Below are 27,438 nucleotides of genomic sequence, written 5' to 3'. Positions count from 1 at the left end.
CTTGCAAACATTTGCTAGCAAACATGATTGGCTTCAGTTTCCCCTGTCTTCTGTGAGACTGCAGTCAACTGGTCTACCGTCACTAAAATATCACAATCGATAGACTGGCATAAGGAATATAAACATCGCCCAGTAAGATTAAATTCAGAAGCAACTGGTTAAGGCTCTGTCACAGGGTATACAATCAATTAGGAGAGGTCAAAGTAACAGAATGTGGCGAGGGAGGGGTGCAGAATATAAGCACCTAGACTGTGGGAAGGTAGACAGGAAAACCCTAGACAGAGCTCATTTCGAACCTGCTGGAACAGCAGAAGCTTTACAATTTTAAGAGGCTCAGAAACAAACTTTACTCACATTGCACATCTTACAGATGACTATATCCTAGCATGAAATTGCGTGGCCTCTGTGTGGCATTAGGCTTTAATACAATAGTACAAAAAACAGCAAGGTCTCAAGAATAATCACATATGAATTATTAATTTCAATATATTTCTACCTCATTAAACTACGTAATAACGTGAGTCCTAGCAAGGGGGCCTGTGCTTATCATTATCTTTATTATACACTGAAGAATAATAACTTCAACTGTGACTTGATTGAAAGGTTTCTAGAGTTCGTTGTAATATACTTACCCGTTATAGGGACTTAAGCCCAATGAAGCAGTAAGACACAAAAGACAAAAATATGAATCAATATGAAAATTTTCTAAGCCTTGCAAAGTCATCAAGTAGATATCAATATGAAACAATGCTTAAAATTATTTCAAAAAGTTGCTGTATAAAATGAGTGGATGAAAAACAACCGTAAACACCACAATTCTGGGAACAATGAAGAATGGAAGAGATTAATCTGATGTCTAATGGGAATGAGAATTAGCTTTCAAAGAAAGCCAATCACTTTTAACCCAAACATGCCCACTTTCCAAATGAAATAAAATCACACGATGGAAAATGCGTACAAATAGGTCAGATGACACTGCTGGGCTAGCGGCTCTAACTTTCCCTAAACATGACCAACCCTTTCCATTTGGAATACTTTAAGAACTGCTTAGCCTTTGTAGTTTGTAAAGCTCATGTGCATTATCTCATTAGCTCTCTACAATCCTGAGGCGGGGAGGAAGCATGGCAGGAGCGGTTACCCTGTCTAGAGGGAGAGGAGGAAACCTGTAAAGGCATTTTCTGAGTTCATATTGTAATTCTATATAGACCTCGCGATTTAGAACGAATTCTCCATGCCCTTAGAAAAGTCCAATGATGGACTTTAACATTTAGGCAAGCCATTCTCTTCAGAGTGTCTACTATTTTCATTTAAGTGAACTCTACTTATCAGTGCGAGATACTGATACTATCTACAATTTTCAAGAGAAGATGGCATATGTAGGGGCAGTGATACCGTCCCTGTGAGCACCCGGTATAGCTCCTCCCTATGTAATCATGCCACCTGTTACAAAAAAATGCCTTAAGTCACCTCTGTCTCACTGTTGTTGTGCACAGCACATGGAAAGTGCAGTTAGAATACAGATTCTATTGGAACAGTTATTATTTATAGAAACTCTAAGATTATAATTTAAAATGATTATTTTCGTTCACGAAGTACATTTTACTTAACTGATCAGTTGCAAAATTCCAAAATGTTTTGTGATAGATTTTTAAATTGAATAACTACATAAGCAAAGAGATGCATAAGCTAATTTCCATTTTCACGATAAGTATTAAATATGAATGATAAATATAATGTGGGATCATTTTTAAGATATGTGTATTGATAATGTGTACTTTTGGGTAAGCAGAACCACTAGGGTGTTACTGATAGAGAACCTATGAACATACAATGCACGCTGGCCAAATGATTGTTGAGCAATTTGTCAAGAAATAAGAAGCAATTTGAAATTAAACTTGTTTTGCTTTGAAATATATAGGTTTAAAAAGGCCAGAATCAATAAAGGCGACACCCATTTCCTCAGATGTGATCCAGGTAAACACAGGGGTCTCTTCTAACTTCTTGAAACGTACTACTACTTATCATGCAATGTAGTGTCTATGCCAAACCCCTGCATCAAGATTCTAGCAACTTCCTCGCTTTAGCAAACTATTAAAAGAACAAAGTAAAAGCAAATGAACAGAGTCACCCTCTACACCTTTGACTGCATCTTTAATTGCTTTAAAGCTAGAAGGACTTAGACAATCCCTTTGCTAAAGCTGCCTTTCCTTCATCAGCTAGTTGCTCAGTCGCTCCTGGCCCCTGGGAGTGGAGGTGTTTGAATTATTCCCATTAGTTATCCCTTAGAAGCAATTGGGCTTCTGCTCCAAATCCAGCACAGCTTAACGCTGGTGTGTTGTTCTAAACAGTGTGCCCGCCATTCAAATCCACCAGACCCAAATGTGTTGAACAAAGTTGGCTGTCTCTGTCTGGACTATGGGGATCTATCTGAAACACCAAGGGACTTCCTAAAGGCAAAGAGTTACTATGTGGACAAGACACAACCCATGCAAGGAGTCGTGAGGCATGCAAAAGAGGAAAATAAAATAAAGACTGGTGATAAACGTTTCGGGCCTCACCTAACACAGCAGTCGGCACAAGTGGATCATTGGGCACTGTGGGAAAACAAAGCTAGTGAAGCAATGCTTGGTTTTAAATTCTACTTTTCATGTAATTTTTATACCTTTATAATAATCTTTATAATTGATTTATATTTTCTTAAAAGTATTGTGACACAACTTACTTTGATTTCTGTATTTTGCAAGGGTAACATTCCTTTTTTTAACCAGGGTTATTGTAAAATGTCAAGAGAGTTGTATCTATAATTATAGTCCAGGTCTCTGTTCAATTTAAAAAGCCAGATTATTCACCTTGACATTATAAAAATGATAAAATTAGGAGAAATGGAACCATGCATTTTAGATCTATCAAGTGTAAGTAAGGTATTTACAGAAACAAAGATCTTATATTCATTCTAATCATTTTTCCCAGTTAACTGTGGGGAATAAGTTTAATCCTTTCTTCAAGTTCATAAATGGATATTTATAGATACACACTCAGAATTGTAACTTTATAGTCAGGTACTGACATGGGTAGCAAACAGAAGAACAAAAATATTGTTCTGTGGAACAAAAATACAGTCAGATCTACAACCAAGTAAATAGTGAATCAACTACTTGGAGAGATGATACACTCATATTTTAAGCAAACTTTCTTTTAAAAGCCATAGAATTTTATGTTCTTCTCTGTTGTTAAATCTTAATAGTGAAACAAAAATAAGACAGGCCACAAAGGCCCTATCATGTTTAAAACTGAATCCAAACTGACTGACATAGTACTTCTAACTTCCACTCAGTGTGAATAGACACAAGAAAAATGACAGCCTGTATTCAAGGTCAAGAATTACTGAAAAATTTCACCAAGATAAAGGTTTTTTTTTAAAAAATTCCCTTTACGAAATGACATAAAGACATAGTCTAAAATATTGCACAACCTTACCATTTATTATGTTTATAATTTCCATATAAATATGAATTTTATTATTTACTTCTTGTCTTCTTACACCCATGTTTACCAAATTAGGGTGTTACCAAAATATGAATGCTAATGACAAACTTAATTTGTCCATCTCAAGCATCAATTTTACCTGAAGATTTGAAGAAAGGACTTAGGCATGTTAACTTAAATATAACTAATTTAAAAACATAAAGCCTTGAAAGGGAATAATTTTCATGTGAAATTCAAATTATGCAATTATCCAACTCCCCCATGCTTAAACATGACTTCAGTGAAAACATTTCCAAACTACTTCAATAGGTCAACATTAGTCATATTGAAAGAACCTATGTTTGGGGAATGGAGAGATGAGCGTGGATGTGATCTCATTAATCTTTGCGAGCCAGGTAACACAAGTACACTTTTAGTTTTCCTACTTGATACTTAGAAACGTAAAAGACAAATCTTTCAAGTAGTTACTTTATTTCTTGTTTGGACGGTATGTGTGAATGTATGCATGTCACCACGTGTGAGGACGTACTTGTGTGGCTCCAAAGAAGTTGATCTTATGCGGCTTCTTCAATCTTCCAATGAATGCATTGAGATAGGGTCTCAGGAACCCTGAAGCTCACCAATTCCAGCTATTCCAGTTAGTCAGAGTTCCCAGGGGACATCTATGCCTCCCAAGAGGTAGGATTACAGGTGGATGCCACACCTGCCTGGTTTCTATGTGGGTTCTGGGGATCTAAACTCCAGTTTTCATGCTTGTCTGGTAAATACTTTTTTCACCAACTTACCTCCCCATCTCTGTGGTTAGTTTTTGGTATTGAAATGGCCCAGGACAAATACTAGATTACCTTAATGGAATAACTACTTATGCCGCTAATTCCTAGAAAGCATTACTATGTTTCTTCTTATCACTAATGAACATTTATCTTCTATAAAGGAAAAGACAAAAGTATAAATTGACAAACACTAATCTTATGTAGAAAACACCATTTTTTAGCTTAATTCAATGACACATGTTGCCTTATGTCTTGTTTTGGAATGTTTCTTATACTTTCAAGACAAAATCCCTAGTTTAAAGTTAAACTAAATCCTGTACCAAACTGAACAAAGAGGTCTTTTTGTAAATTCCATTTTACTCTTCTCAGCTGGTTTGTCTTCTGGCTCTTTCTTTCATTATTCAAAAGATATTGTAGAAAATCAGATGCACTTAATAAGCCTCCAAAGCATTGAGCAAAACTATAATGAATGACTTACATCTTGGGCTGAAGTTATGCTGGTCCATGAAGGTGAGGGAGAGGGGATCCTCCGCGTGCAGGGTGCTCTGATCCGCATAACTTCGGTCCATAGCATTCACCATGTGAGTCATCTCCTGCCGCGTGTTCCCCATAGCGTCTTTGCGCTTTTTAGCAAGCTTGCTGCCAAAGCAAACACAAAAGGGAGCCCTGAGTGCGGTGAGCCTTGAGGGACAGCTGACACCAGCAATCAAGAAGCTCAAGTGAGCCTGAGGACAAGGCTACAGACATGTATCGGAAAACCTACGAACTGTTCATCATCTCAGGAGTCAAGACAACACACAAACATCGGCTGGTTGATGTAGCACACTTAATATTTGTTAGATCCTTAAAATTCAAGTTGCCAAACAATCATTTCTTCTATTTGGGTCTGGGATCAGAGAGAAAAAAAATGGAGTAAAATGAGGGTACGGGAAGGTTGCTATAATCATACTATGTTGTTTATATGCATGAAATTGTCAAAAATAAAAAAAATAAATAATTTTCATGAAAACGTTCTTTCAAGAGTATAAACAAATGCTTCTAAAGTACAGTTAATTCGCAGATGAATTAAGGAAAAACTTTAAAAATTCAAGTTCCAGTCTTCCGCCTGAGTGACAACTGCCTTTGATCAAATGCTTGGAGGTCTTGCCAACAACATGGCCTAGCTTTGCTTTAGCAGAGCCGGCCAACAGCAACAAGGAAAAGGCCCATTCTACTCTCTGCTGCTCCTAAGTACAAGCATAAACACACAGAGCACGGACACACTGAGCAGGCAACTACAGCACCCATCAAAACTAATCCAAAGTCTCTGAAAGTCAGCTCTGGTTATATGATACAAAACACTCATAAAAAGATCGAACTGAATCATCTACTGTGTAAGAAAGGTACTGGGGAAAATTTGAAAATTGATATGCAAAGTTGGAATGTCGATTATTGTCATCTTGGAGGGTTGACAAGGTCAAACCCTAGAAGGTATTTTAGACTTCTCATGCATACTATCCTCTGCAGAAATGTCTAACGAATACAGCAGGAGAATGATTTAGCACTGTGAAAATCAGAGATAACAATGCAAACTGCACAAGAAGTGAGCCTTTTATTTCCCACATCGAGAACATATTTTTTGGTTTCTCTGTTATCCGTGAGACACACACTCAAAATCTACTAAATGCATATAAAATATTTAACTCATATTCACCAGGAAATTTATACCCAGAGGTGCTGTAAACCACTGTCCACTTTAAACTCCCATCACTCAATTTATGGTAGCAATTAATGCTGCCTGAGAAATACTCCCCGGTTGTTAAGAATGCCATTTTGGAGGTCCGTGGCAAGGCATTCTCTTCTGGTCCCCCACTACTGTCTATATTAAACATACCATTAATACTACAAAGGTTCATTGAATAGATGGAGTTTATGTCCACAGGCTGAGAGTTGCTCCAGTCTATTTTTCTCTGAGAATTGCAGTAGTTCACCACAGGGGCACACAACCAACACACAGAACACACACACACACACAAAACAGATCTCACTCACAACTGAATAAAGCAGATATAAATATGACTTGCTGATGGGCACCCCTCAAGCATTTAAAAGGAACAGTAAGTAGGTATTAGTAATATTAAAAAACAAATACAAAGGATTATTATCTACCGCTACCAGAATGACCCCTACACCATCTCCACCATCACTATCATCACCACTGTCGCTTATTGACAGCACTTACTGCACACACTGAAAGTGCTACCAACTCTCCCTCCTAGGCCAGGGGTAAAGCCTGCAGAAATATAAAGATCTAGACAGAGCATACAAATCTAGGTGAGGGGTGAGACACTCTACCGGGCAGTTTGTCCCAAGACTCGTAGCACTTGACCCAAATGTTGAAATGGCTTTCAAGTTTTAAAAATATAAGCAATGTTTTAAAATGGGTATCTTAGTTTTCTTAATCATTTTCAGGAGTTTTTATTTTATTAAAGCTCTCTCTCTCTCTCTCTCTCTCTCTCTCTGTGTGTGTGTGTGTGTGTGTGTGTGTGTGTGTGTGTGTGTGTGAATGTGTACACATCTACATGAGCACAGTTCTTTGTAGAGGAACATATTATGCCTCTAGAGTTGGGGTTACAGACACAGTTGTAAGCTGCCTGACAATGGTGTTGTAAACTAAACTCAAATCTTCTGCAAGAGCGGCCGATGCTCTCAACAGCTGAGTCATCTCTCTACTCCCTGGATTTATTTTTCCAAACTTGAACAACTTATTCATTTGATATTGGGAGCAATGGTTGTCATTTCACAGTTAAACAGACATAAGACAAATACAAAGACTAGCGCAACTGAATGATTTATTTATTTCTGTGTTTACTTATTTACGGGGGGGGGGGCATTTGAGACAGGGTTTCTCTGTGTACCCCTGGCTGTCCTGGAGCTCTCGTTGTAGATGGGGCTATCCTTAAACTCACAGAGATCCACTTGCCTCTGCCTCCTGAGTGCTGGGATTAAAGGCATGTACCACCGCTGCCCAGCAATGATTTTATTTTATTTTAAAAAAGTGTTTAACTCTAATTAAATACAACTAAGCTGCACGGAGCCGACAAACTTATGCATTCCAAACTTCCTGCTAGTTAGCCATCATGACATATTTTTGTCCTTAGGCCTACAACATCATTAAGTCTCTGAAACCTGGCTAGTTTCTATTCACTGCGACTCCAAATAAACTTCCTTGGAAAGGCTTGCTATGGCTGCTCCCTGTGCCATCTGATTCAGGTGATTTTTACAGTAACATGCTCAGCTCTTGAGATGACACTAGTCACGCGTCATCAGATCATTTTTCGGTCGTTTCCCTACTGTGTGCTCAATAAGGAAAGATCACCTGCACATTCTGGGCATGGGAACAGTGCTTGAATACTTAAGGCACAAAGCAGGCTCTCAATAAATACTTGTGGAAGAGATAAATTGGGCCTGTTATATACTTGGCACTTTCCATTGGTTAACTCAATTAATTCTCGGATCAATCCACTGAAAACTGTTTAAGGATTCTCATCATATGGATGAGTTCATTGAGGCTTAGGGGAGTGAAATAACTTGCCCAAGGTTACTTATCTAATAAGCAATGAAGAATGACCTCATTCCATAGCTTAAGCTATTACACAATACCCAGCTGTTTATGCTGTGTTTCCTGCCGCACTAGGCAGCCTACTACAGTGGTTGAACACCAGTTGCTAAGCATCAGAATAAAACATGAATATAGCACAAATAAGCTGTCATTTTACATTTTGAAACAGCAGGGGAAAATGCTTGACACATAAGTTCTAGCCAGAGGGGTGTTGCCCATCTCCAATCCCAGGAAGTAGAAGTAGATAGTGGAGCCGGGGACTTGCAAAGTCTTCCTGAACTGGGATTCATGGCAAGAACTTGTCTCAAAAACAAGCAAGTGAGACTTTCAATTTTCCTTCAAGTTTTTGTGTCTTCGCCAAGGTTAAAGTGTTGATTCATTTCTTTAAAAATGTGAGAGATCAATTTGAAAAAAAAAATTGGACAAACTGGAATTTGGTTTCCATGTAACGTTAAAATATAAAGATGGGCATGCAGAAAGCGGCAAATGGAACGACAATTCCAAACTTTTCAGGATTTATGAATGAATCATTTCTCTGTGTTTCATGAATGGGTAAAATAAAAAAAAAGTATTTTTCCAGAAACAGAAAGGGAATGTCTTCTATCAAGGGTGTTCCAGATTCATGGAAACTCAGATAGTGAGCAAACTGCACAAGACTATAACCCTGTGAGCAGCTGCAGAGTCGGGCACAATCAGACAGTCCCGTGCGCCTCCACTCTCACAACAACCCTGGCTTTCATTAAGGGCATTCTGAATCTCCAGGAGCTAACATCAGTGTTAAGTGCGTTCGTGTATGTAAAAAAAAAAGTTACTGTGACAGAATTAACTTAAACATCGTAGTTTTTTTCTATTTCCTATTCTACTTTATTTCTCCCTTTATAAAAGAAATCAGATTGAGATTAGTAACCCTAGATGTGCTTAAGTAACCTTTAAAAGTATACATCCCTAGGACATTATTATCTGACTAGGTATTAAGGTGCCAGTAGCTCTAAGTGTCAATCACAGCGAAGTATAAACAGCTACATTGTCTGGAAGAGAGATAGTAACTGTGCACCAAAAATGGAATCCCATTCTAGGTTTACAGATACATTGACAGATAATGGAAGTTTTATTGACATTCTTGTAACTAAATACATATTGATTCTAGTATGTCTCATGCTTTGTCTGCCCCAGAGCCATGAGCACATGTAATGTGCACTTCAGGATGGTTAAAACAATTCATTTTGCAAGTACTTGAGGTTGACAGATGTGCAAATGACTTTCATTATCAAAGCAGCCAACAGCATAAACTTCTGCAGGTGGATGTATGGGTGGGCCATAAAGGGGGAACGTACTCCATCATTGTATGAAATGGTACGGTTAATTACCATCGGCTTCATCAAACATGATTTAACAAGCATATTATGATTCATCACAGTAAGCTAAGAGCACTGTTATTTTACACCTGCTTGTTTTAGCAGATTGTAGGAAGCCAAATGTTTGTAATATTCAAAATGTTGGCAGAGTTGCATTGAAGTGATTGACTAGTTAAATTTTGCTGTAATGCTAGCTGAAACCTGACCTACTGATATAGACACTGCAGGCTGTGTGTCTCAAACAGTCTGAATCCTTGAGTCTTGGACAGTACCATATCCTTTGAACTGAATGGCTAACAATTATCTTGGATTCTAAAGACACAAACTGAAAATGGCTCAGGAAGTTGACTGGCCAATATTCTCCCTGCTGATATAAAGAAGACTTACCGTACCTTAGTCTTGGGTGAGTTGGAGATTGCAAAAGACTGTCAAAATGTGATATCTTTGTTCCTCAGTAGGTTGACAGGCTTTGTCTTGGCTTAGTTTTATAAAGTCTCTATTTAAATTGTAATAAACAAACTCATTTTTCCTACTCTAGAAAAGATATACGTATGTCTCTGCCTTCACTACATTATGATTTCATCAATTTATTTGTAATACCATTATAAAGGTTTTAATGGCCAGCAAGGATATCTTGTTATGATCTTTTTGAATACCAGGTGAGGTGGAAAGCGATGCTATCAAATGCAGGCCTGATCTGGTTTGCATCTTTCAAGGGCAGTCTGAATGCTGCACAAATATCTCACTGGGCTCATATTGTCAAGCATAATACATTATGATATAGCTTGGGATTAGGAAGCTAAAACCACATTTGTCACGAGATGCATAAAGTATCATATTGCTAAGAGAGCTCAGACTTGACATAAGTAAATAAATGATGCTCTTAGCTACAGACTAAAGCTTCTTATGAAAAACTGTAATTAAAAATTAAAAGTAGCTGAACATACAGAAACACAATATCCCTTTTAAAAAAGAGAATCAAAATAGGTCACAGTCTATAGTTTTAGAGTCCAGAAAGATACAGATTTTGAAACGCCACCAAGCACACACTGTTTCTGTGGGTTTTTTGAAAGGGATATTGCAATTGGACACAGGTAAAGTTGTAATGACCCATTTTCTACTTACAGGTAGTAGGAGTAAGAATAGTAGCTCCTCCTGGCAAGCAGATCACAGACAGTGGGAAAAGAGAAGCAATGGTGAATGAGAAGCGTGACTCCGTCACATCCAATAGAGCAGAAAAATGTGCGTTAAAAAGAAAACGAAACAAAATGAAATTTGTGGGTTTTTTTTTTTTGCTTTGCCATTTTAATTTGCCCATGCGTTGTTAGCATTCTTATGCCATGCAGTTAAACAGACAGATATGCAGCAAAAAATAAAATTTTTAATACAGGACTAGGAAAAAAAAGTAACATGCTGACATTTCCTACACTGCCAAAGAACTGAAAAATTAAATGGATTGTGTGTTTTTCAACATGCAATTAAAGCATAATATCATTCATTGCCATCAAAATGTCATGACTGATGGATCAGCTATGTATAGGATGGATATACTCAACGAAGTAGTTTATTTTAAATACAAAACATAAAGATATGATGTTAATATATGCAAAGTACTACATTTTTACACACCGGGTGTATCTAATGGTACACAGTATATACATGTTATGTGAATACAGGTACCATATGCTACATATACATGAAGGTATTCCTACAGTAGATGCATGTGAACATGATATACACACACATTTACTGTATTGAAACATGATTTCAAGTTGATGTTTGGAAGTTTTAATGTGTTCATGCTGTGCATTTAAATTATACACAATCAATGAAAATGGCATATAATTGGAAATAATTCAAGAGCAATTAAACTGAAAGAAGAATGACATTGCGTTCTGAAAGTTGCAATATTCCTTTCACAGCCTAAGAACTTACTTTCTATATAATCTCAGCCATAAAGTTTTATTTGGTTGCATTCTAAGCTATTCTTTTGCAACCCAAATCACATGGAACTATTTTCATCGAAGCAAATAACCCTACATTTATTATTCACACTGAGGGATAGTCAAAAGAAACGTTACAATTTCTCATGAAAACGCAGATGGTAAGACGGTTCCCATTTCCACCGTTTTTATTGTAACTTTCTATACTCAAATGAAACTACAGAGTAACACAAAATTTGAAGCTAAACTCTGTCTTATCCAGGACTGCTACATGCTTTGGGGCAATGATAATAACCTACCCTGGCTTAAAAAAACACAGGATATATGTGTGTGACGTATACACGACCCGTGATTTGAAGCCCTTATGAATGTGCTGAGGTAAGCAATGAGTTCAAGTCATTTAGGAATGATATAACCAGAAGGCGGCAAACACAATCTCATCTGTCTGTGAGAGTATGGTCTTCGCCAGTCACAAAGGTGTTACCGAGGCAGGCAAAAGTTCAGAAGACTTTCTAGCCAGTAAAACAGTTATGAAAACTTAAACATGAAAGATTTGAGTGGAGGCCTAGTCATCCGATCATTGGCAATGTAAACCAGAAGAAGAATCAGCAAAGATGTGCAGTTTTAGAGCATTGGTAGAGCATATCCCCCAAGCCCCATGCTTGCTTCAGTGACGTCAAGCTTAGCAATTTGAAGGACCTCAGTTTTCATTAGTCATTCTTAGTACAAATCCAGCAAAGGGAGGCTACTCAAAAACAAACAAGTTTTTGGATAAACAACAAATGCAAGGAGATTGAATTCCATTCTGAGGAGGGCACAGTCAGAAGCCATTCTCGAGCATCCAATCGGATGTGACAACCCTTTTAATGAAGAAGCAGTGTTAAGTGGGTTCTCTAAGCTATTTGGCTTTTTCGCTCTACAAGTACAGATTTAATCTGAACAGAGATATAAGGTCTGAAGGTTCTATTCCATGATTTTTATGGGTATGCACTGGCAAACTAGTGTTTCTCGAAGACTTAAATCTTCTTGTCTCGCCTAGGATGTGTTTTCCAATGACAGAGGTAGACAACAGCAGAGAAAAAGCACTGTTTGGAGGAAGCACATATGTAGCTAATTGAACACAGAACGCTATAGTGCATACCTAATGTTTCTAATGCAGATGTGTCTTCTCCAACATACATGTCTCCGGGGACAAGTGTAAAGAGGCAATATATTAAAATCGATGCTCATGGAATTGTTATTAACATATGAGTCTTAGCCATAATGCTAATGTTTTATTTGAAGTAGAAAGCAATAATAATTGGACACTATGAGAATTCATGTACTATAAGCAACATCATTTATTATACAATCGGTACAATTAGTAGAGCAAAACCCACTTCTATACAAAGCTACTGGAATGCACTCTGCATGTAATTTTTTTTTTTCAAAAGTCCTTCCAAATTGTAGAATTATCCAAAATGTTTGCTTGGAAGGAATGAGATGTCATCCTAGTTTCTAAGAAGATGACTTACAGATTCTGACAACTTACATAATAGTCAAATAGCTCCAAGCATAAAAACTGTGCTGTATATCAGAAATGCAATTGAGCAAGAGTATACTTTCATCTCTAGAATACAAATTTAAATTCCAGGAAGTCATAGCTTTATAGAACTCCAGGAGGTGGCGACATTTACTGACATAGTATAAAAGATAAGGTTCAATTTAAGCATTTACTCTTCTTTTTAAAAATTTTAGTCAGTGAATATTTAATATACAATGTCATTAAATAAAGTTTTATTTTCTTCATGCCTCATATGTACCCCATATTTATGAAAATATAGACTAAGAATAAAAGTAATTCTGACTTTGGTCCAAGCACCATAACTGTGTAACCATCAATTGTATTATGCTTAATAATAACAACACCTAAAATATGATATGATGAATTTCTCATGTATTTCTGAAAATTCAAATAATTTAAAGTTTTACATAAAATACATGTTAACAAAAATCTATGCTTCTATCCCAGAACAAACTGCAAATAACTAAATAAGATTTCACTTAAAAATCCCAAGTAAGAAGGGACTGAGGTGCAGGTAATCTTGTTAGAACTTGTCAAAGAGCTTGAGGGAAAAATGTGAAAATCAGTGGCAAACACATGAGTGTGTGGTACAGGACTCTATTGGATCTTACCTCTTTTTCACAATTACTATGACAACCAGGAGGAGGAGGATGAACACCAAGATCCCAGCACTGATGCCTGCGATTTTCACCACTCTGTCTGTCTGCTTCGCAGGGTCCGGGATCACCTCTGGTTCTTCTGTTGCTGCTGCTAAACAAATCAGAGAAACAGGTGACTAGAAGCCTCTACCATGGACAGAAGAGAGCCCCCAGGCAGAAATGGTCAAGAAGGACTGGCTTGAACAGCAATAACCCGAACACATGAATCTATAGAGATTTAGCTCCTCTAAAGCACGAAAGTCTTAGGCTCATGACAGGGGAAACGACTTTCACTCCAGTTTTATTTTGTTGTTCTGTTTTAAGATAAGAAATAAGAAGAAAACCACAGAAATTAATTTGAAAAGGGATGGTGGGCTACTCTTTTTCAAATGCCTTCAAAATTCAGGACAAGAGTTTCAGAACTGGTACACTGGGAAGAGATTGGATATAGATGACCGTTCATCAGTTTATTTTCTAAAATAACCTCTTGGTTAGCTGTGGTGGCTCATGTTGTTGCCCATAATTCCAAGGCTCAGGAGCCTGATGAGGAAGCACTGAGAGTTTCAGGCTAGTAGGAATTCATTTATAATCCATTAGAAAAGTAGAAATAAATAGTTTAGCACAAGGAAAGAAAAAGTAAGAAATGTAACTAGGAATATTTCACATCCTCTCACTAGATAATAAACATGGGAAATGACTTTAAGAAGATTATAGGCCCTTCTTTCTTTTTTTTTTTTTCCCTCTCAAAAATCGTGCTCAGCCCTCATGAAGGTACACAATTAAAATAGAAAACTTTGATCAATACATAAGCCCTGGAAAGCTTTGGAAGACATTTTCCTTTTACCTCATTTACCTTGAAACTGGCAAAGAAACTATTATTATCTGTACTTTACAGATACAAACCCCCCGAGGCTTAGAGAATTAAGGCTAGCTTATGAAGTGCTGAAGGGCAGAAACAGAATCTAATACATCTTCTACCTTCTAAGACAGCATTTCTCAGTTTTCAGGTTTGGGGCCCCCACTACTGAGATTATCTATGACAAATGCTGGGCAGTGCTATGGATTAAACATATTGGAAACCCGCTTTTAATCTCCAATCACAGTGCCTTGGACTTAGAGTTCAGAGACCCCAGCTGAATAAATACGCTACCAACAAGGCCTGTAATCTGAGCCTGTTTATCTCCAGGACAACATGTCTATTCTCTTTGGAAGGTTATCCATCTATTCCTGTTTCAATTCTTTCGTGTTCAGTTCCTTCACTTGGTTTCTTTCTCTCCCACACCCAGAGTCTACGATCTCAACGTCTGCTCGAGATTTTTTTTCCCACTGCCAAGTTGCTGCCATGAGATTAGCATAATTTTTCAAAGTAAAAACAAAAATTAGGAAGCAAACAAATCTCTGACTAATATTTTCATAAATGTTTTACTTTATATCTAAGCAGAAGATACACTTTTGAAGAGGTGCTAGTTTGTAAAATAGTCCACTGAACCATTTTGGCTTCAGTCGCACGGGTTAAATATCCCAATAGCTTAGAACCCGGAACCTGTTATTCTCAAAAGGAGACTACAAGTCCACAGCTTGCTTTTTCTATGAAGTGTAATGCGCTTGCTGGGCAGGGGCATGGTCATTCCCATCCTTACAGATGAGGGGAACTTGCAGCCTTAATTAGGAGTAGGGGTCACTCGGTGCATACTACACGGCCAACTGTCTCATTGTCTACAACGCGTTCAAAACTGCCCTAACTCTGCTGGCATTCCTTTCCTTGTGTGGCTTAATGAATGCATACACATATCCACACACGATGCAATCATAAATACCTAAAGCAGGTGGAGTGTCTTCCTAAATTGCATGCAAAACTCTAAAAGCAAAATGTTTATGGCTTGCAATTATCAAACATTTGGTTTACAGAGATATGCTTTCACACAGGAATAAAACAAAGTGATTTAGGAATCCCCTAAGAGAAACTTATTTGTGGGATAATTTCTACAGTTCACTCACTAAAATCTCCTCTGGTCATGTTCTTTGCTACACTTGACTCTCACGGGGCAGGGATGACAATCAGTTGGTACTCTGACCTACCTAACTTAGGGATTAACTGCCAGTGTAATCAGTTCTTAGTTCTTTTTTGATGCATGCTTTCTCTCTCTCTCTCTCTCTCTCTCTCTCTCTCTCTCTCTCTCTCTCTCTGTTCACATTCATGTGTTTACATGGGAACATGGGTGTCTTCCTGAAGCGATAGAATTTTTGAAACCGAAGTTCTTGCTAGACTATTAGGACAGAGATCCACCTATTACAGCCTCTTCAGAGCTAGGATTCTGGGTGAGTGACAACTTTTTAACACATGGGTGTTAGAGATTTGAACTCAGCTCCTCACTCAGCCCCTCATGCCTATTTAGCTTGTGCTTTACCAACAGGGTTATCTTCCCAACCCCAGCACTTTTTGTCTGTCCTTGATTAACACGGCATAGGACCATTTACATAGACACCATCCTGAGTACACTCGAGTTTCTCTCATACTGTGACAAATGCTTTGCAAATATTATTAGGAATTATGTGTACACTTTAGTAGTTTGGATAATGATGACTTGGGGATCAGACTGAGGTCCTCTTGCTTTTACAGAATGTTACCAATTGTATCATCTGCCAGCCAAGGTCCATCCGTTAATATGTTTTAATTCGATTGTCACATGCAGCATGCTAAAGGAAACTTCAGAACTGCTCAATCATTTTAAACATAACAATGTACACAGGGACAGATAAAATGGGCATCGTGAGTATAGGTTCAATAATAATTTCCCACCCGAAGAAGATTAAATGTTATCTATGCTGTATCATTAAATAACTCACATAAAAACAGTAGGCAAGCAATTTCAAATTCATAGGATAAAAAAAAAATTTAAAGAAAGTTTTACTAAAAAGTGTATTTCTGATAAATTGATCTAAATATATTCCTGTAAGTGGAATGTCAAATCTAAAATTTAATGTTTGAACACAGACACTGTTAAGCTTGCAGGTGTGTTCTGTTCACAGGGTGTTATGATAATTCATGGATAGTGTAAATCCATGTGCAATTTAAAGTGATAATCTGTGACTTTCTTGGAGATGGACCCTATTTATAGTTACCTGGGCAAGTATGCTCTGTGGGTCATGATTACACTTCATGTACAGATTATTGATCAGTACTCAATATAATTACCAAACTTGAATGAGAGTCTCTTTGCACGTGTGAGGTGATAGCTCTTTTCTCTGAACTGGAAACTTTCTTTAGAGGATTCACTTGTTATGATTACTAATACTACCAACAATTGTGCTTTTTAAAAGAAAATGTGCAGTTTTATTAATCTGTAGGCTTTTTTTGAGAAACAGTGCCTTCCTATGAAACTCAGGCTGGCCTCGAACTCATTGTACCGCAAAGTGTAACATGCAATCCTCCTGACTCATCCCACATGGCTGGCTTCCTCTATAGACTTCAGAGGAAGTATACATTTATTTCTTTAAGTTTTTGCTCTGTAGAATCAAATAGTATAAATAAAATCTTCCGTTTTTAGAAGATTCATTAATGGAAATATACAATAGCTATTAAGTGAACTTTCATTTCCTATTTTCTTCAAAGACACAGGACACCTATTACAGTGGTTGCATCTCCAGGCCTCATAAAATATTTGCATGCACAAAGACAAGGGAGAACATCATTTTCAGAAAGTCAAAACATTGGTTCATATTTTATTTGTCAGTGAGCACCCAAAGAACCCCTAGATTTTCAGAAGCCTAGAGTGGTATAATTCTTTGCACAAGGGGGAAAGGGGGAAACCAGAACTTTATTTTTATTGAGCACATTTATGAAATACATTTTTGGGGGGAAGGGGAAATAGTTAAGGAACTTGCTCCCATGAATAAAATAATTTTGTTCCAATTCTAGACCAAAAAAGTAAAGTCACATAAATTTCCATGGAAGTCAAAACTATTCTAACTTCTATGATCAAACAGAATCATTTCCCCTCCTTCATGATGGATATTACAGACGACATCTCAAAGCATAGTCTTCTAGGGGATCTTAAAGCGTGTTGAGACATCACACTCAAATTCTAAACATCCTCTTGATGCATTATGGATGCTTCTCCTTTTTGGCTGTAATTTGGGAAAACCATTCAAACGTATATCAGCCATTCCTTAAAATCCCCAAACAAGGGCTACAACTCTCACTGTAAGCAAGGCACCAGCAGCGGCAGCACTGACTGGCTAGTGACTGGAATTCCACAGACACATTTCTCCCTATCTGAGTGCCAGAAGCCGCTGACTTTCCAGACCACTCACTATTTGCAACACTATTCTTTTATGGGAAGTCCTCTGCAGTGTTCCTGCTAGTGTAATGACATCATCTTTTCATGGCATTGTTTATCCAGAACTTTTTTTTTGTAAATGCCTCCTGTTTTGTTCATCCATGCAAAGTAGGTGTCACTTTTAGCTCCTCAAGGGCCTCGGCTTCTTGTTGTGGTTGTCCACACTTTCTGACTCAGTGATGTCACAGTCCCATCACTTCAATTACCATCCATTCTGATCATTCTCAAAGCCATGCATTTCTGGCCAACATCTCCTTGATCTCCTGACCCTGCAATGGTCTGATTATTGACTTCTGTCAATATGTATGATTCTCCTTCAACACACTGTGTCTAGATGTGAACCTATACATTCTCCTTACAGCCCCCATTCACTTCCGCCCTTTTGTAGTACATGGCTCTGCCACTGGCTTGTTGAAGCTGAAAACCTGGTCAGCATCCTTTTTTCCTTCTCCTTCTCTTTATCTCTGTATTAACGTGTACTTTATTATCCACACCTGTATGATTCTGAATGTGAAGATATTAATAATTATGAAAAGACAAAATGGAAACAGGAATGTCTGGGTAGGCATGGAAACAAAGCCTCTGTCCTGTGCAAGAGTTATAAAGTACTATTCCTTTGTAAATATCCACTTCCTCCCCCTTTTCTGCCCCTCTGCTACAACATTAGCCCAGACCAGCAACATCTCCCATGTACATGGCAGCTGCATACTTTTCCTCTGCATCCTGCCTGTTCTTCAGCAAAACACAGGTTGCATTTCTTACATTATGATGGTCCAATCACACCACCAATTACATACAGCCTTCTCACGGTTTCCCATTCATAACATAAAGATGGTTAAGGCAAGAACCACGCACATTTTTCTGTAATTTTTTGTCTAGCAGGGCTTGGGAAGGAGCCACAACAGAAAAATATTAACCGAGTGAAAGAATGGCAATATACATGCATAAAACAAACTGAATGGGCATATAAAAATCAGATAGTTTCCTCAAAACATAAGGATTTGTTGTATTTTACTGCTATAGATCTAGTTTGAGATAAAGCCAGCCACAGAAGGGCACTAGCTAGTCTTTCCTTAACAGGGCCGTTTCCATCTTCTGTCCCAAACCAAGTTCAAGTACATCCCAAGGTGGGACTATTTGGAGAGGCATGCTACCGGTTAACTTTAGACTTGAAGAAGTTATCCAGGATTTAGTCTGTAGAGCTAAGATCTTAGCAGAAGAGAACTAGGCACTTGCCTGTCATATATTATATAGATTTTAGAGCCGTAGTAGTTAAAAATATAAAATGCTATAATGAAATTGATTTGCTGGCTTTGGGAAATAATGTAAAACCTAGAAAGTAACCCTGGCAACTATGTAAAGAACGACACAGGAAGAAGTGGCCTTGTGGTGCACCAAAACAGTACAAAGGTTGCATACGTGGAACTAGACATTTATGAGAGACACAAGGAGCCTTGCGCTATTTTGCTACCATTGTGTTAAAACACAATGACCAAGACAACCTACAGAAAATGTCTACTTGGGCTTACAGGCCTCAAAAGGGTAGAGATCACGATGGCAAAGTGGAGGTTGGAGGCGGCAGATACTGAGGCTGGAGCAGAAGCTGAGGGCTCATGTCATCTTGAACCATAACAAGAAGCAGAGACAGTGAACTACAAATGACTAGCTTTAGAAACCCCCAAAGCCCACTCCCAGTGGCCAAATTCCTCCAGCAAGGCTACATCTCCTGAACCTACCAAAACCAGGTCGTCAAGTACTAGCATGAGGGATATTTACCATTCAAACCACTACAGACCCTAACGTATATTTATCTGCTGCCATTATCCTAAGGATACAATTTACCACTGATCCAAGATACTGGCATAGCAACCAGATAGTTAGTACCTTTTAAAAGAGTAACTATATGATGTGCCGTTTAGGGATGTGAGGTGATTTTATAAATGGAAACGTATAATAGAACTGTGAGCAGATGGGATGGCAAAGACTAGAGGTCAGCCTTTGAGTCCATCATGTAAGAATGAAAACCTGCAAATCAGCCAACTGACATCACTTAAAAAAATAGTTTTAAAAAAATTAGCAGGCTGTCATATAAATAGATAATGATGGGTTTTGTAAAGTACATGTTATTAATTAAATAGTCCGCCACTGCAGACTTCTAAGCCTTAGGGGCATCTTGAAGTATTTATTATTTAACTCAATGATCCTTTGATGTCACCTTGCTTTATCACCTCGCATGATCCTATGATGGAATTTGTTCCCTCTTAGATTGCTGATTATTAGAAAAGGTCATTCAGAGGTTTTGATTGGTGAAGCAAGGAAACAGTCACATCTCATATATTCATTTTGTTGTAAGAGTTGGGAAATATTTTTCTTGTTTAACAAAGAAACTTTCCTGAAAATTTATAATGTTGAGAATGTAAGAAAAGAAGATCATGAAGAGGTAAAATTATAAAACAAAAGTACGCCTTCCTATTACAAATATTTCAGGATAATTTCACACGGTTTAACGTATCTCCTTCATGTCTGAGATTTTCAGATTTGTTTTTGTTTAGCAATGATAGCACATAAATGCTACAAAAATTCGAAATAAATAATAGATGTATTTTTTTCATGAACACATTAGTGTCACATTTCAGGAGTATACTTAAAAATAAAAAAAGCAGAAAGCGTTATTCCGCTTTATTTTCTTTTGAGAACAAATGTTTGATTCTACATATGAATTTTTCATTAAGCTTTCCATTTCCCGACAGGCAGAAAGTGGGCAAGATAGATCCATGGTGTGCTGTGTTACTTCTTCAACACAGCTGGGTCTAGCCACAACGTTTTCTTGAAAATCAGCCTTGACTTCTCTCTTCCACCTCCCGCTGCATTCAAAACTCAATTATCTTGTTTTTTTTTTAATATAAAATTTTTTAAATAGGCCCTACTACTTCCCACATCAGCTTTCTCAGATTTTGCCTGCGTTCTGCTACCAAGGTGAGTTTTCTAAAACGGGAATTTAATGAAATAACCACTCCAACTACTTCAAACTTTCCCAAACACGGCTGCAGTCAACCCTTTGATCCTCAGCCACTGACAAATGCGCTATGTTATCATATACTGGAACTGTCTGGAACCAGTTGTCCGTCATCAAAAATCTAGTCACACCTCACTTTACTTCCGGGGTTAGTAGTCTGTGACTCAGGGATTATATCCATGTCACTGTGATCGAAACAAACCCTGCAAACATTCGGCTTTGCACGACGTAACTTGTGACTCATTGTTCTGTCCCCCAGCATCGTATGTAATCTCCACGCAAATGATGTCATAGCTTGGCACCATCAGATCTTTCATGTGTTTGAAACATGCTGTTGGAATATGCTCTCTAATATTCACTTGACAAAACTGGCCTAGAGATATTTGAATATTTAAACCTGTTTCTTCTATGAAATGCCAAGTGAACACCTGCCACCTATTTTTGTGACTTAATAATACACACACACACACACACACACAGTGGGAGAGAGGATCCAGTACATACCCCTGGTTGACTGTGAATTCCCCAGGCAGATCAGGCTGGCCTTGAACTAACAGAGATACACCTCTCTGCCTCTGGAGTGCTTGACTAAAGCCACGCACTAACACACCCATCCTTCACCTATTTTTAAGAATTTGTTTTTACCTTTCTGGTTTTACATAGATACTAACTTGCTGTCTTTTATTTGTGTTGTGAATCCCTTCCTCTGTTGAGCAGCACAAGAAGAAAACATATCTTTGTATTTTAACCTCTAAATTCACCAATTAAACCTTTATAACTAAAGATCAATACAAGTATAAACATTTAATGTGTGTGTGTGTGTGTGTGCGCGCGCGCATGTGTCTGTCTGTGTGTGAGCACGCACAGATGCTTCTGAAGCCTGTGTATAGACCAGAAGAGGAAGAACTGAGCGCTTACCTTGATCCCTTTCTGCTTGTCACCTTATTCCTTGTGACAGTGAATCGCAGTGACCCTGGAGAGGACTGTCTTTTGGCTACACTGGCTACACCGGAAGCCCAAGCAATCTTTCTCAGAAGCCCAAGCAATTTTTTTCTCAGTAGCCCATGCCCGGTACTGGGGTCATGCGCACACACAGACATTTTCAGCATTTTATGTGGATGTTTGGTATCTGAGCTCGGGTTCTCACACTGGCACACTGAGCATTCGTACCCAGGGACCCTCCTTTCTAACACTGCAATATCCTTTATAAGATATGGGAGGCTTCAGAAGGAAATGAGAACCCACAGACATAGACAACTCTGAGTGCTTTCAGAGTGGGTCCCATGAAGTATGCACCATCTGGCAGAAAAAATAACAACAGCAACAAAGGAGGGCACAGAATGAGTTGGTAAATGGCGGGGGGGGGGGGGGACACTTAGCAAGGTCTTTATTCATGAGCTCCTTTCCTCTAATTACATGGCAAGGCACCCCAACCAAGTTCAGGGCTCATGCTATTTCTGGCCAAGTCCTGAACACTGCTTCTGAGGGAAGGTAAGGAGAAAGGCCAAAGAGACCTGTTCAGCTCTGTCATTTCTCAAAACAGAACAGCACCCTCTGCAATTCAAAACTCCACTGCAACTTAAAGTAGTTGAATACTGCCACATTTTGGAGTAAAGTGCTCTGAAGTCCATGGCTTTTCATCTTATTTTATTCATGGTATAAAAGTGAATTATTGTTTTAATATTAATGAAGTAAAATACATTAGTCTATGTTTTATGAGTGGTGCTTAGCATTTAGTAACTTTTCCAAGGCTGAATTTATTAATTTTTTTTCATTTTTTCCCCTAAAACCTGTAAAAGTTGTGCATGCCATATCAAATCCTGGATTAACACGGGGCTGCTTCCCCAGCAGCACAGACAGGAGGAGGCATCTCAGCCCTCCACTGCCAAAGTTCTTAAGCACATAGTTTCTGCACAAGATTCTGGGATGGATGTAAAGGGCTCAGAAGCTGCTTCTGTTCATATCAAAACACGAAATTGGAGGAGTCACTGTTTAGATTTTTCTACTTTTTAAGTCCTTCTTGTGATGGCATGACATGGTTTGAATGGGTTGAACTGAACACGCCGTGGTATAGGTAACATATTCTTATTACAGTTCTTTTCTTGAGCATGTTCACTTTTCCTCATAGATCTCACTCTGGGCATCTTCTTTAGAGATAAACCATCTCTCTTTTACTTTCCTTCTAGGACTGTTATTATGATTCGTTCCCCTTTCCCCCTCCTAAATAAGGCACATGTGTGTTGAAAACTTGGAGGCTAGTTGGCCACAGTTTGATGAAGCTTGAAGGATTTGACCTAACTAATGGCTTCTCACACCATTATTGGGAAGTGGGGCCTGGTTGATGGAAACAGGCCCTGGAAAGGTCTGCCTCATCCCTGGATTTCCTTTGCATGCTTTTCTCTGCAATTACCTACAATGAGGTGATCCACTTCATGCCCTGACCTCATACTTCAAAGCAACAGAGCTAAGTGACCATAGGTTGGAACCTCTGAAGTTCTGAGCCCAAATAAGTCTTCCTCTATGTTGTTTTCTCAGGTATTTGCTACAGCAGTGTAAGGCTGATGAACACATCTCAATTCAGTTACTTTTAAACTTGGACAACCATGGTTTTCTAGCCTATAAATTCTATTCAGATCACGGTATACAATTCTTTGTTTGGTAAATGATGACAATATCTTGTAAATGTTTATTCATACGCTGTCTGGAAAAGTGTTTTGTATGCAGCAATTCTATATTTTGACTCCACAGTCAATACCTGCAGTCCTGGGAGGACTTATGGGGTGTTTCTGCTAACTCCCACTGTGACATACTTTTAAGAATGCTTGGTGACCTTTGATTGTGAGTTAATTGCTTTATGTTAGTCTGCGGGACTCCTGCAGGCCTGAATTGATCATGCTTTCATCTTAAACAGAATTTGCACCTCCTTGTACGAGCAGCCAGAAGGTACTGATGGATTTAGGCCATCTCTGCCAGCTTTGTATGGAAATTTCTTGCTTATGCAAGTCCCATTGCTAGGCCAGCTATGCAACTCCCATTGGTAGCCCAGCAATCAAAGCTTCAAGATTTCCCCTACAATGAACACTAAATGATCATTTGGCTTCACTCCCCCTCTGCTCCTCTCTCCTTTCCTCCTTTCCTTTTCCATTCTCCCATCTCCCTTCCTCTTCCTTGTAGATGCAGTGAGCTCAGCAATGTGCAAATAATTGTTTTCTCCCCACAGTGGGCCTGTTCTACAGAGATGCCCTGAGCACACATATCTGTTGAGCTTCCAGAACAGTAACCGAGATCATGGATTATATTTGTTTTTGCAGTGCCGGGGTTTAAACCCAGGGCATTTTGCATGATTGGCAAGTGTTTTGTTACGGAACCACAACCCTTGGCCTCAGATCATGGATTTCAATTCAGTTCTTTCTTTTACCCAAGACTTACTCTCTAACCTTAAAACATCAGTCCCATGACCCACAAACAAGATTTTGCTGAGAGTATTTTTTCAGCAAATGTATAACAGATTAAGAGCTAAAACTGGTTAATAAAATTCAATCATAATTTCAATCTTTAAGATTTCATGATAACCAACAAGCTGAAAGGTGTTGCGGTGCATTAACTAAAAGAATATATCACCTATAGTATACTACAAATTTCTAGATTTTTGAAAAAAAAAATCCATTAATGATAAGGTTAAAAACTAGTTTATAATTCTAACATGTTTTCAGAAAAAAGACCCACTATTACTTGATATATAATCTATAATATTAAATAAATTATATAATATACTATTATACATAGTATAATATATAAATTATCATATATTAATATATTAAATTATACAATATATTTAAAAACAAAAGCTATTCTTCTTGACCTTGTACTTGCCACTTTTACATGGGAAGAAGCGTGATCAACCTAGCATTTTTACTGCCTTAAAGATACAAACAAATGAGGAAGGAGGAGGGCAATATATTATTAATGTCAACCTGAATCCCTAACTCATAGAAAGAATGAGGAGGTGATAAAAATATAAGTGAACCGGGAACTAGTTGCATCAGCTCCTCTTAGGAGATAAAGTAAACTAAAATGGAAGAACTGAGCCCGAGAGGGAGTAAGAAAGGGTCACAAGAAGTAAACTTAAGGCAAGGATAACACATTCCCCCTTGCACCTTAAATCCACGAATAAGCCATCTGTGGCATTGCTTTATTTTCATCAACTAAAGGATCCCCTCTCCTCCTTACATGCCCAATATATTCCTAGTCCTTGCAAAAATTATTACTGGGTAAGATAGATGCTATCTTTGAGTGATTCTGAGTAAGAGAAGTTGTGCACAAGGAAACCAGTACCCCTTGGTACAGAGAGAGTATATGTGTGTGTGTGTCCCTGACATGGGGTGTCTTACTCAATCACTCTACAACTCACTTTTGTGAGACGTGGTCTCACACTGAATTTTGAGCTCACTCTTTTGGCTTGGAGGCTTGGCTAGCAAGCCCCAGGGATCCTATTGTCTCTACACCCTGGACAGGGTGAACTGAATAAGAATGGTCCCCACAGAGTCATACATTTGAATAACTATTTACCAGGGAGTGGGACTGTTTGAAAGGATCAGAAAAAGAAAGTGTGTCCTTGTTGGAAGAGGCATGGTCTTGTTAGAGGAAGTGCATCTCTAGGGGTGGGTTTTTAGAATTTAAAAGCCCAAGCCATGTCTAGTCCCTCTTTCTACTTACTGCTGTTGAATCTGGATGTAAATCTCTTGGCTACTTCTGTAGTGCCAGGGAAGCTACCATGCCCCCCACTGTGATGATTCTGAACTAAACTCTCAAATACAAGCAAGCCCCTGTCAAATGTTTTCCTTTTTAAGAGTGCCTTGGTCGTGGTGTCTCTTCGCAGCAGTAGATCAGTGACTTAAGATGCTGGGGATAGAATGATACGCCCTCATTGCTGGGCCCACCTTTTCACTTATGAGCTAGGCATCCAAATTCAGGTCTTGCTGGCTGTGTAGTGAGCACTTGATTTACTAAGCTACCTCTCTCCCCAGCACTGGCACTGAGAAATTCTACATTTGGAGAGCCACTCAGTGACCATGTCAGAGGTGGACAAGAGGGAAGACCTTTCAGAAGATGGTCTGGGATAGATGGTGGAGCCTCATCTAAGCTTGAATGCAATGTATCGATCACTAGCACCACGGCTTGGTTGAATCTGTGCAGTTGGCCTAAAAGTGAGTTCAGAGTATTGGGGCCACTTATTTGACAAAAAAAACAAAACAAAACAAAACAAAAAAAACAAAAAAAAACTCATTTCAAGTAATAAAAGAGATGAAAGAATAACAATTCTGCTTTCATGCTTTGGGGAAGCCAAATAATACAATGTTGTACTGGTTGAGGACTAATGAATTGAGCTACATTCAAACTAAGGATAGTAAGAGGGCAAGGAAAATGTCAGTAATAGTGATTAGCCCTTTACACACTACTATACTGTTGAGACATCTCAGTAGCAATGGTCTATTCAGAATAAAGTGGGTTTGCCTGAAGATTACTGGGAAGTAAAAGAAAGGAGTTCAAATAAGATGCTGGCTCCTGTATCCTATTCACACAAAGTGTTTATAGCAAAGAAGGCTACCAACAACTAACTATAACCTTCAAGTGAAATGTTTGTAAATGACCAACGTGGGTAGCTGCAGACATTAGGGAAAAACAACCCTGATAATGTCAGTGGTATTTTTTCTTCCCCCTCCCACAAACGGCAAAATCAGAAAAGTCTCTTCCTCAGGGAAAACTCTGGAATATTAAAATGTAGGCACTGCATGTAATTAAAAGGCAAATGCACTTGACATTTTTGTTGGCACAAACTCCGAATGCCAGATCTGGGCCAGTCATCCAAACATGCCATTCAAAGCCTAAGCAGGAAAATTAAAACAACAACAACAAAAAAGGATTTAATTTGAATATTAGAAAAACAAACAGAAGTCAAGCAAACTCTTTAACAATCTTCATATGATAAGGCTGAAATAGGATCTAAAATACTAAGCAGGACCTACCTTTTGACCTATTTCCACTGTTCTTTCTTGTAAACTCAAGGATTAAAAGTTCTTGCTATTTTGGCTGCTTTTAGTTATGAATTTTATTTTCCTTTTGAGCAGGTCATTTTCCACTAAGGCTTAGATAATTCATTAATCTGGCATATCTCAGGAGAACACACAACAGGGTTTAAATCACATTAATAGAGGTTGCACTGCAATTTTCTAAGGTGTTTATTTACTAAATTAGAGACTGCCCTGATACGGGATGGAGGGACCAGGGTTTTTGGGTTGTTGGTTTTTTTTTTAATGATTTAATCTGAGTCACAGCTGTTCCAAGATAATTTAGTATAAGGTTTAAATTATTAATAAATGCTTTAGAATTTGAGATTGATTTTTAATCCTAAAATGTCATTTGGCCTCAAATGAATGAGTAAATCAGAGCCACATTTTTTTTAATCTCCTTCCATCCCATGGTGTGTGTATGTGTGTGTGTGTGTGTGCGCGCGTGTGTACGCGTGTGTGACAAAGAACAACTGGGAGATGGACTAAACTCAGGTCACCAATCTTAGTGGCAAGTGCTTTACCTGGCTGAGACTGGCCCCAGAATCACATATTGAAATGGTCCTGATAGTCTAAAATTATCCAATCACCAATTTTCCATTGTTAAACTATCAAAATATCACTTATATCCAACGAATAGATTACATTGGTCCA

The 27,438-nt window shown here is 38.3% G+C and overlaps 1 protein-coding gene across 13 annotated transcripts in view; it reads right to left on the bottom strand.

Annotated features, from left to right (window-relative positions):
* Ptprk (protein tyrosine phosphatase receptor type K) overlaps positions 1-27,438 on the bottom strand; it is a 525,156-nt gene that overhangs the window by 28,132 nt on the left and 469,586 nt on the right. For 3 of the 13 annotated variants that reach the window (XM_041654412.1, XM_041654400.1, XM_041654403.1), the window contains exons 14-19: positions 13,334-13,472; positions 12,300-12,341; positions 10,341-10,370; positions 4,738-4,898; positions 2,559-2,594; positions 633-644 (exon numbers count right to left, since the gene is read on the bottom strand). In XM_041654412.1, the coding sequence (XP_041510346.1) occupies positions 633-644; positions 2,559-2,594; positions 4,738-4,898; positions 10,341-10,370; positions 12,300-12,341; positions 13,334-13,472 (420 nt within the window). The remainder of the gene's footprint in view (positions 1-632; positions 645-2,558; positions 2,595-4,737; positions 4,899-10,340; positions 10,371-12,299; positions 12,342-13,333; positions 13,473-27,438) is intronic. The other 10 variants (XM_041654413.1, XM_041654404.1, XM_041654409.1 and 7 more) reach the window with 8 other exon arrangements.

Source organism: Microtus oregoni, unplaced genomic scaffold (assembly GCF_018167655.1).
Source record: "Microtus oregoni isolate MIOR12 unplaced genomic scaffold, Mior012 000006F_ref0000085, whole genome shotgun sequence".
In the NCBI taxonomy this organism is placed as follows: Eukaryota; Metazoa; Chordata; class Mammalia; order Rodentia; family Cricetidae; genus Microtus; species Microtus oregoni.
The sequence above is the reverse complement of the archived record's forward strand: the minus strand, read 5'-3'. Positions and strand labels throughout refer to the sequence as shown.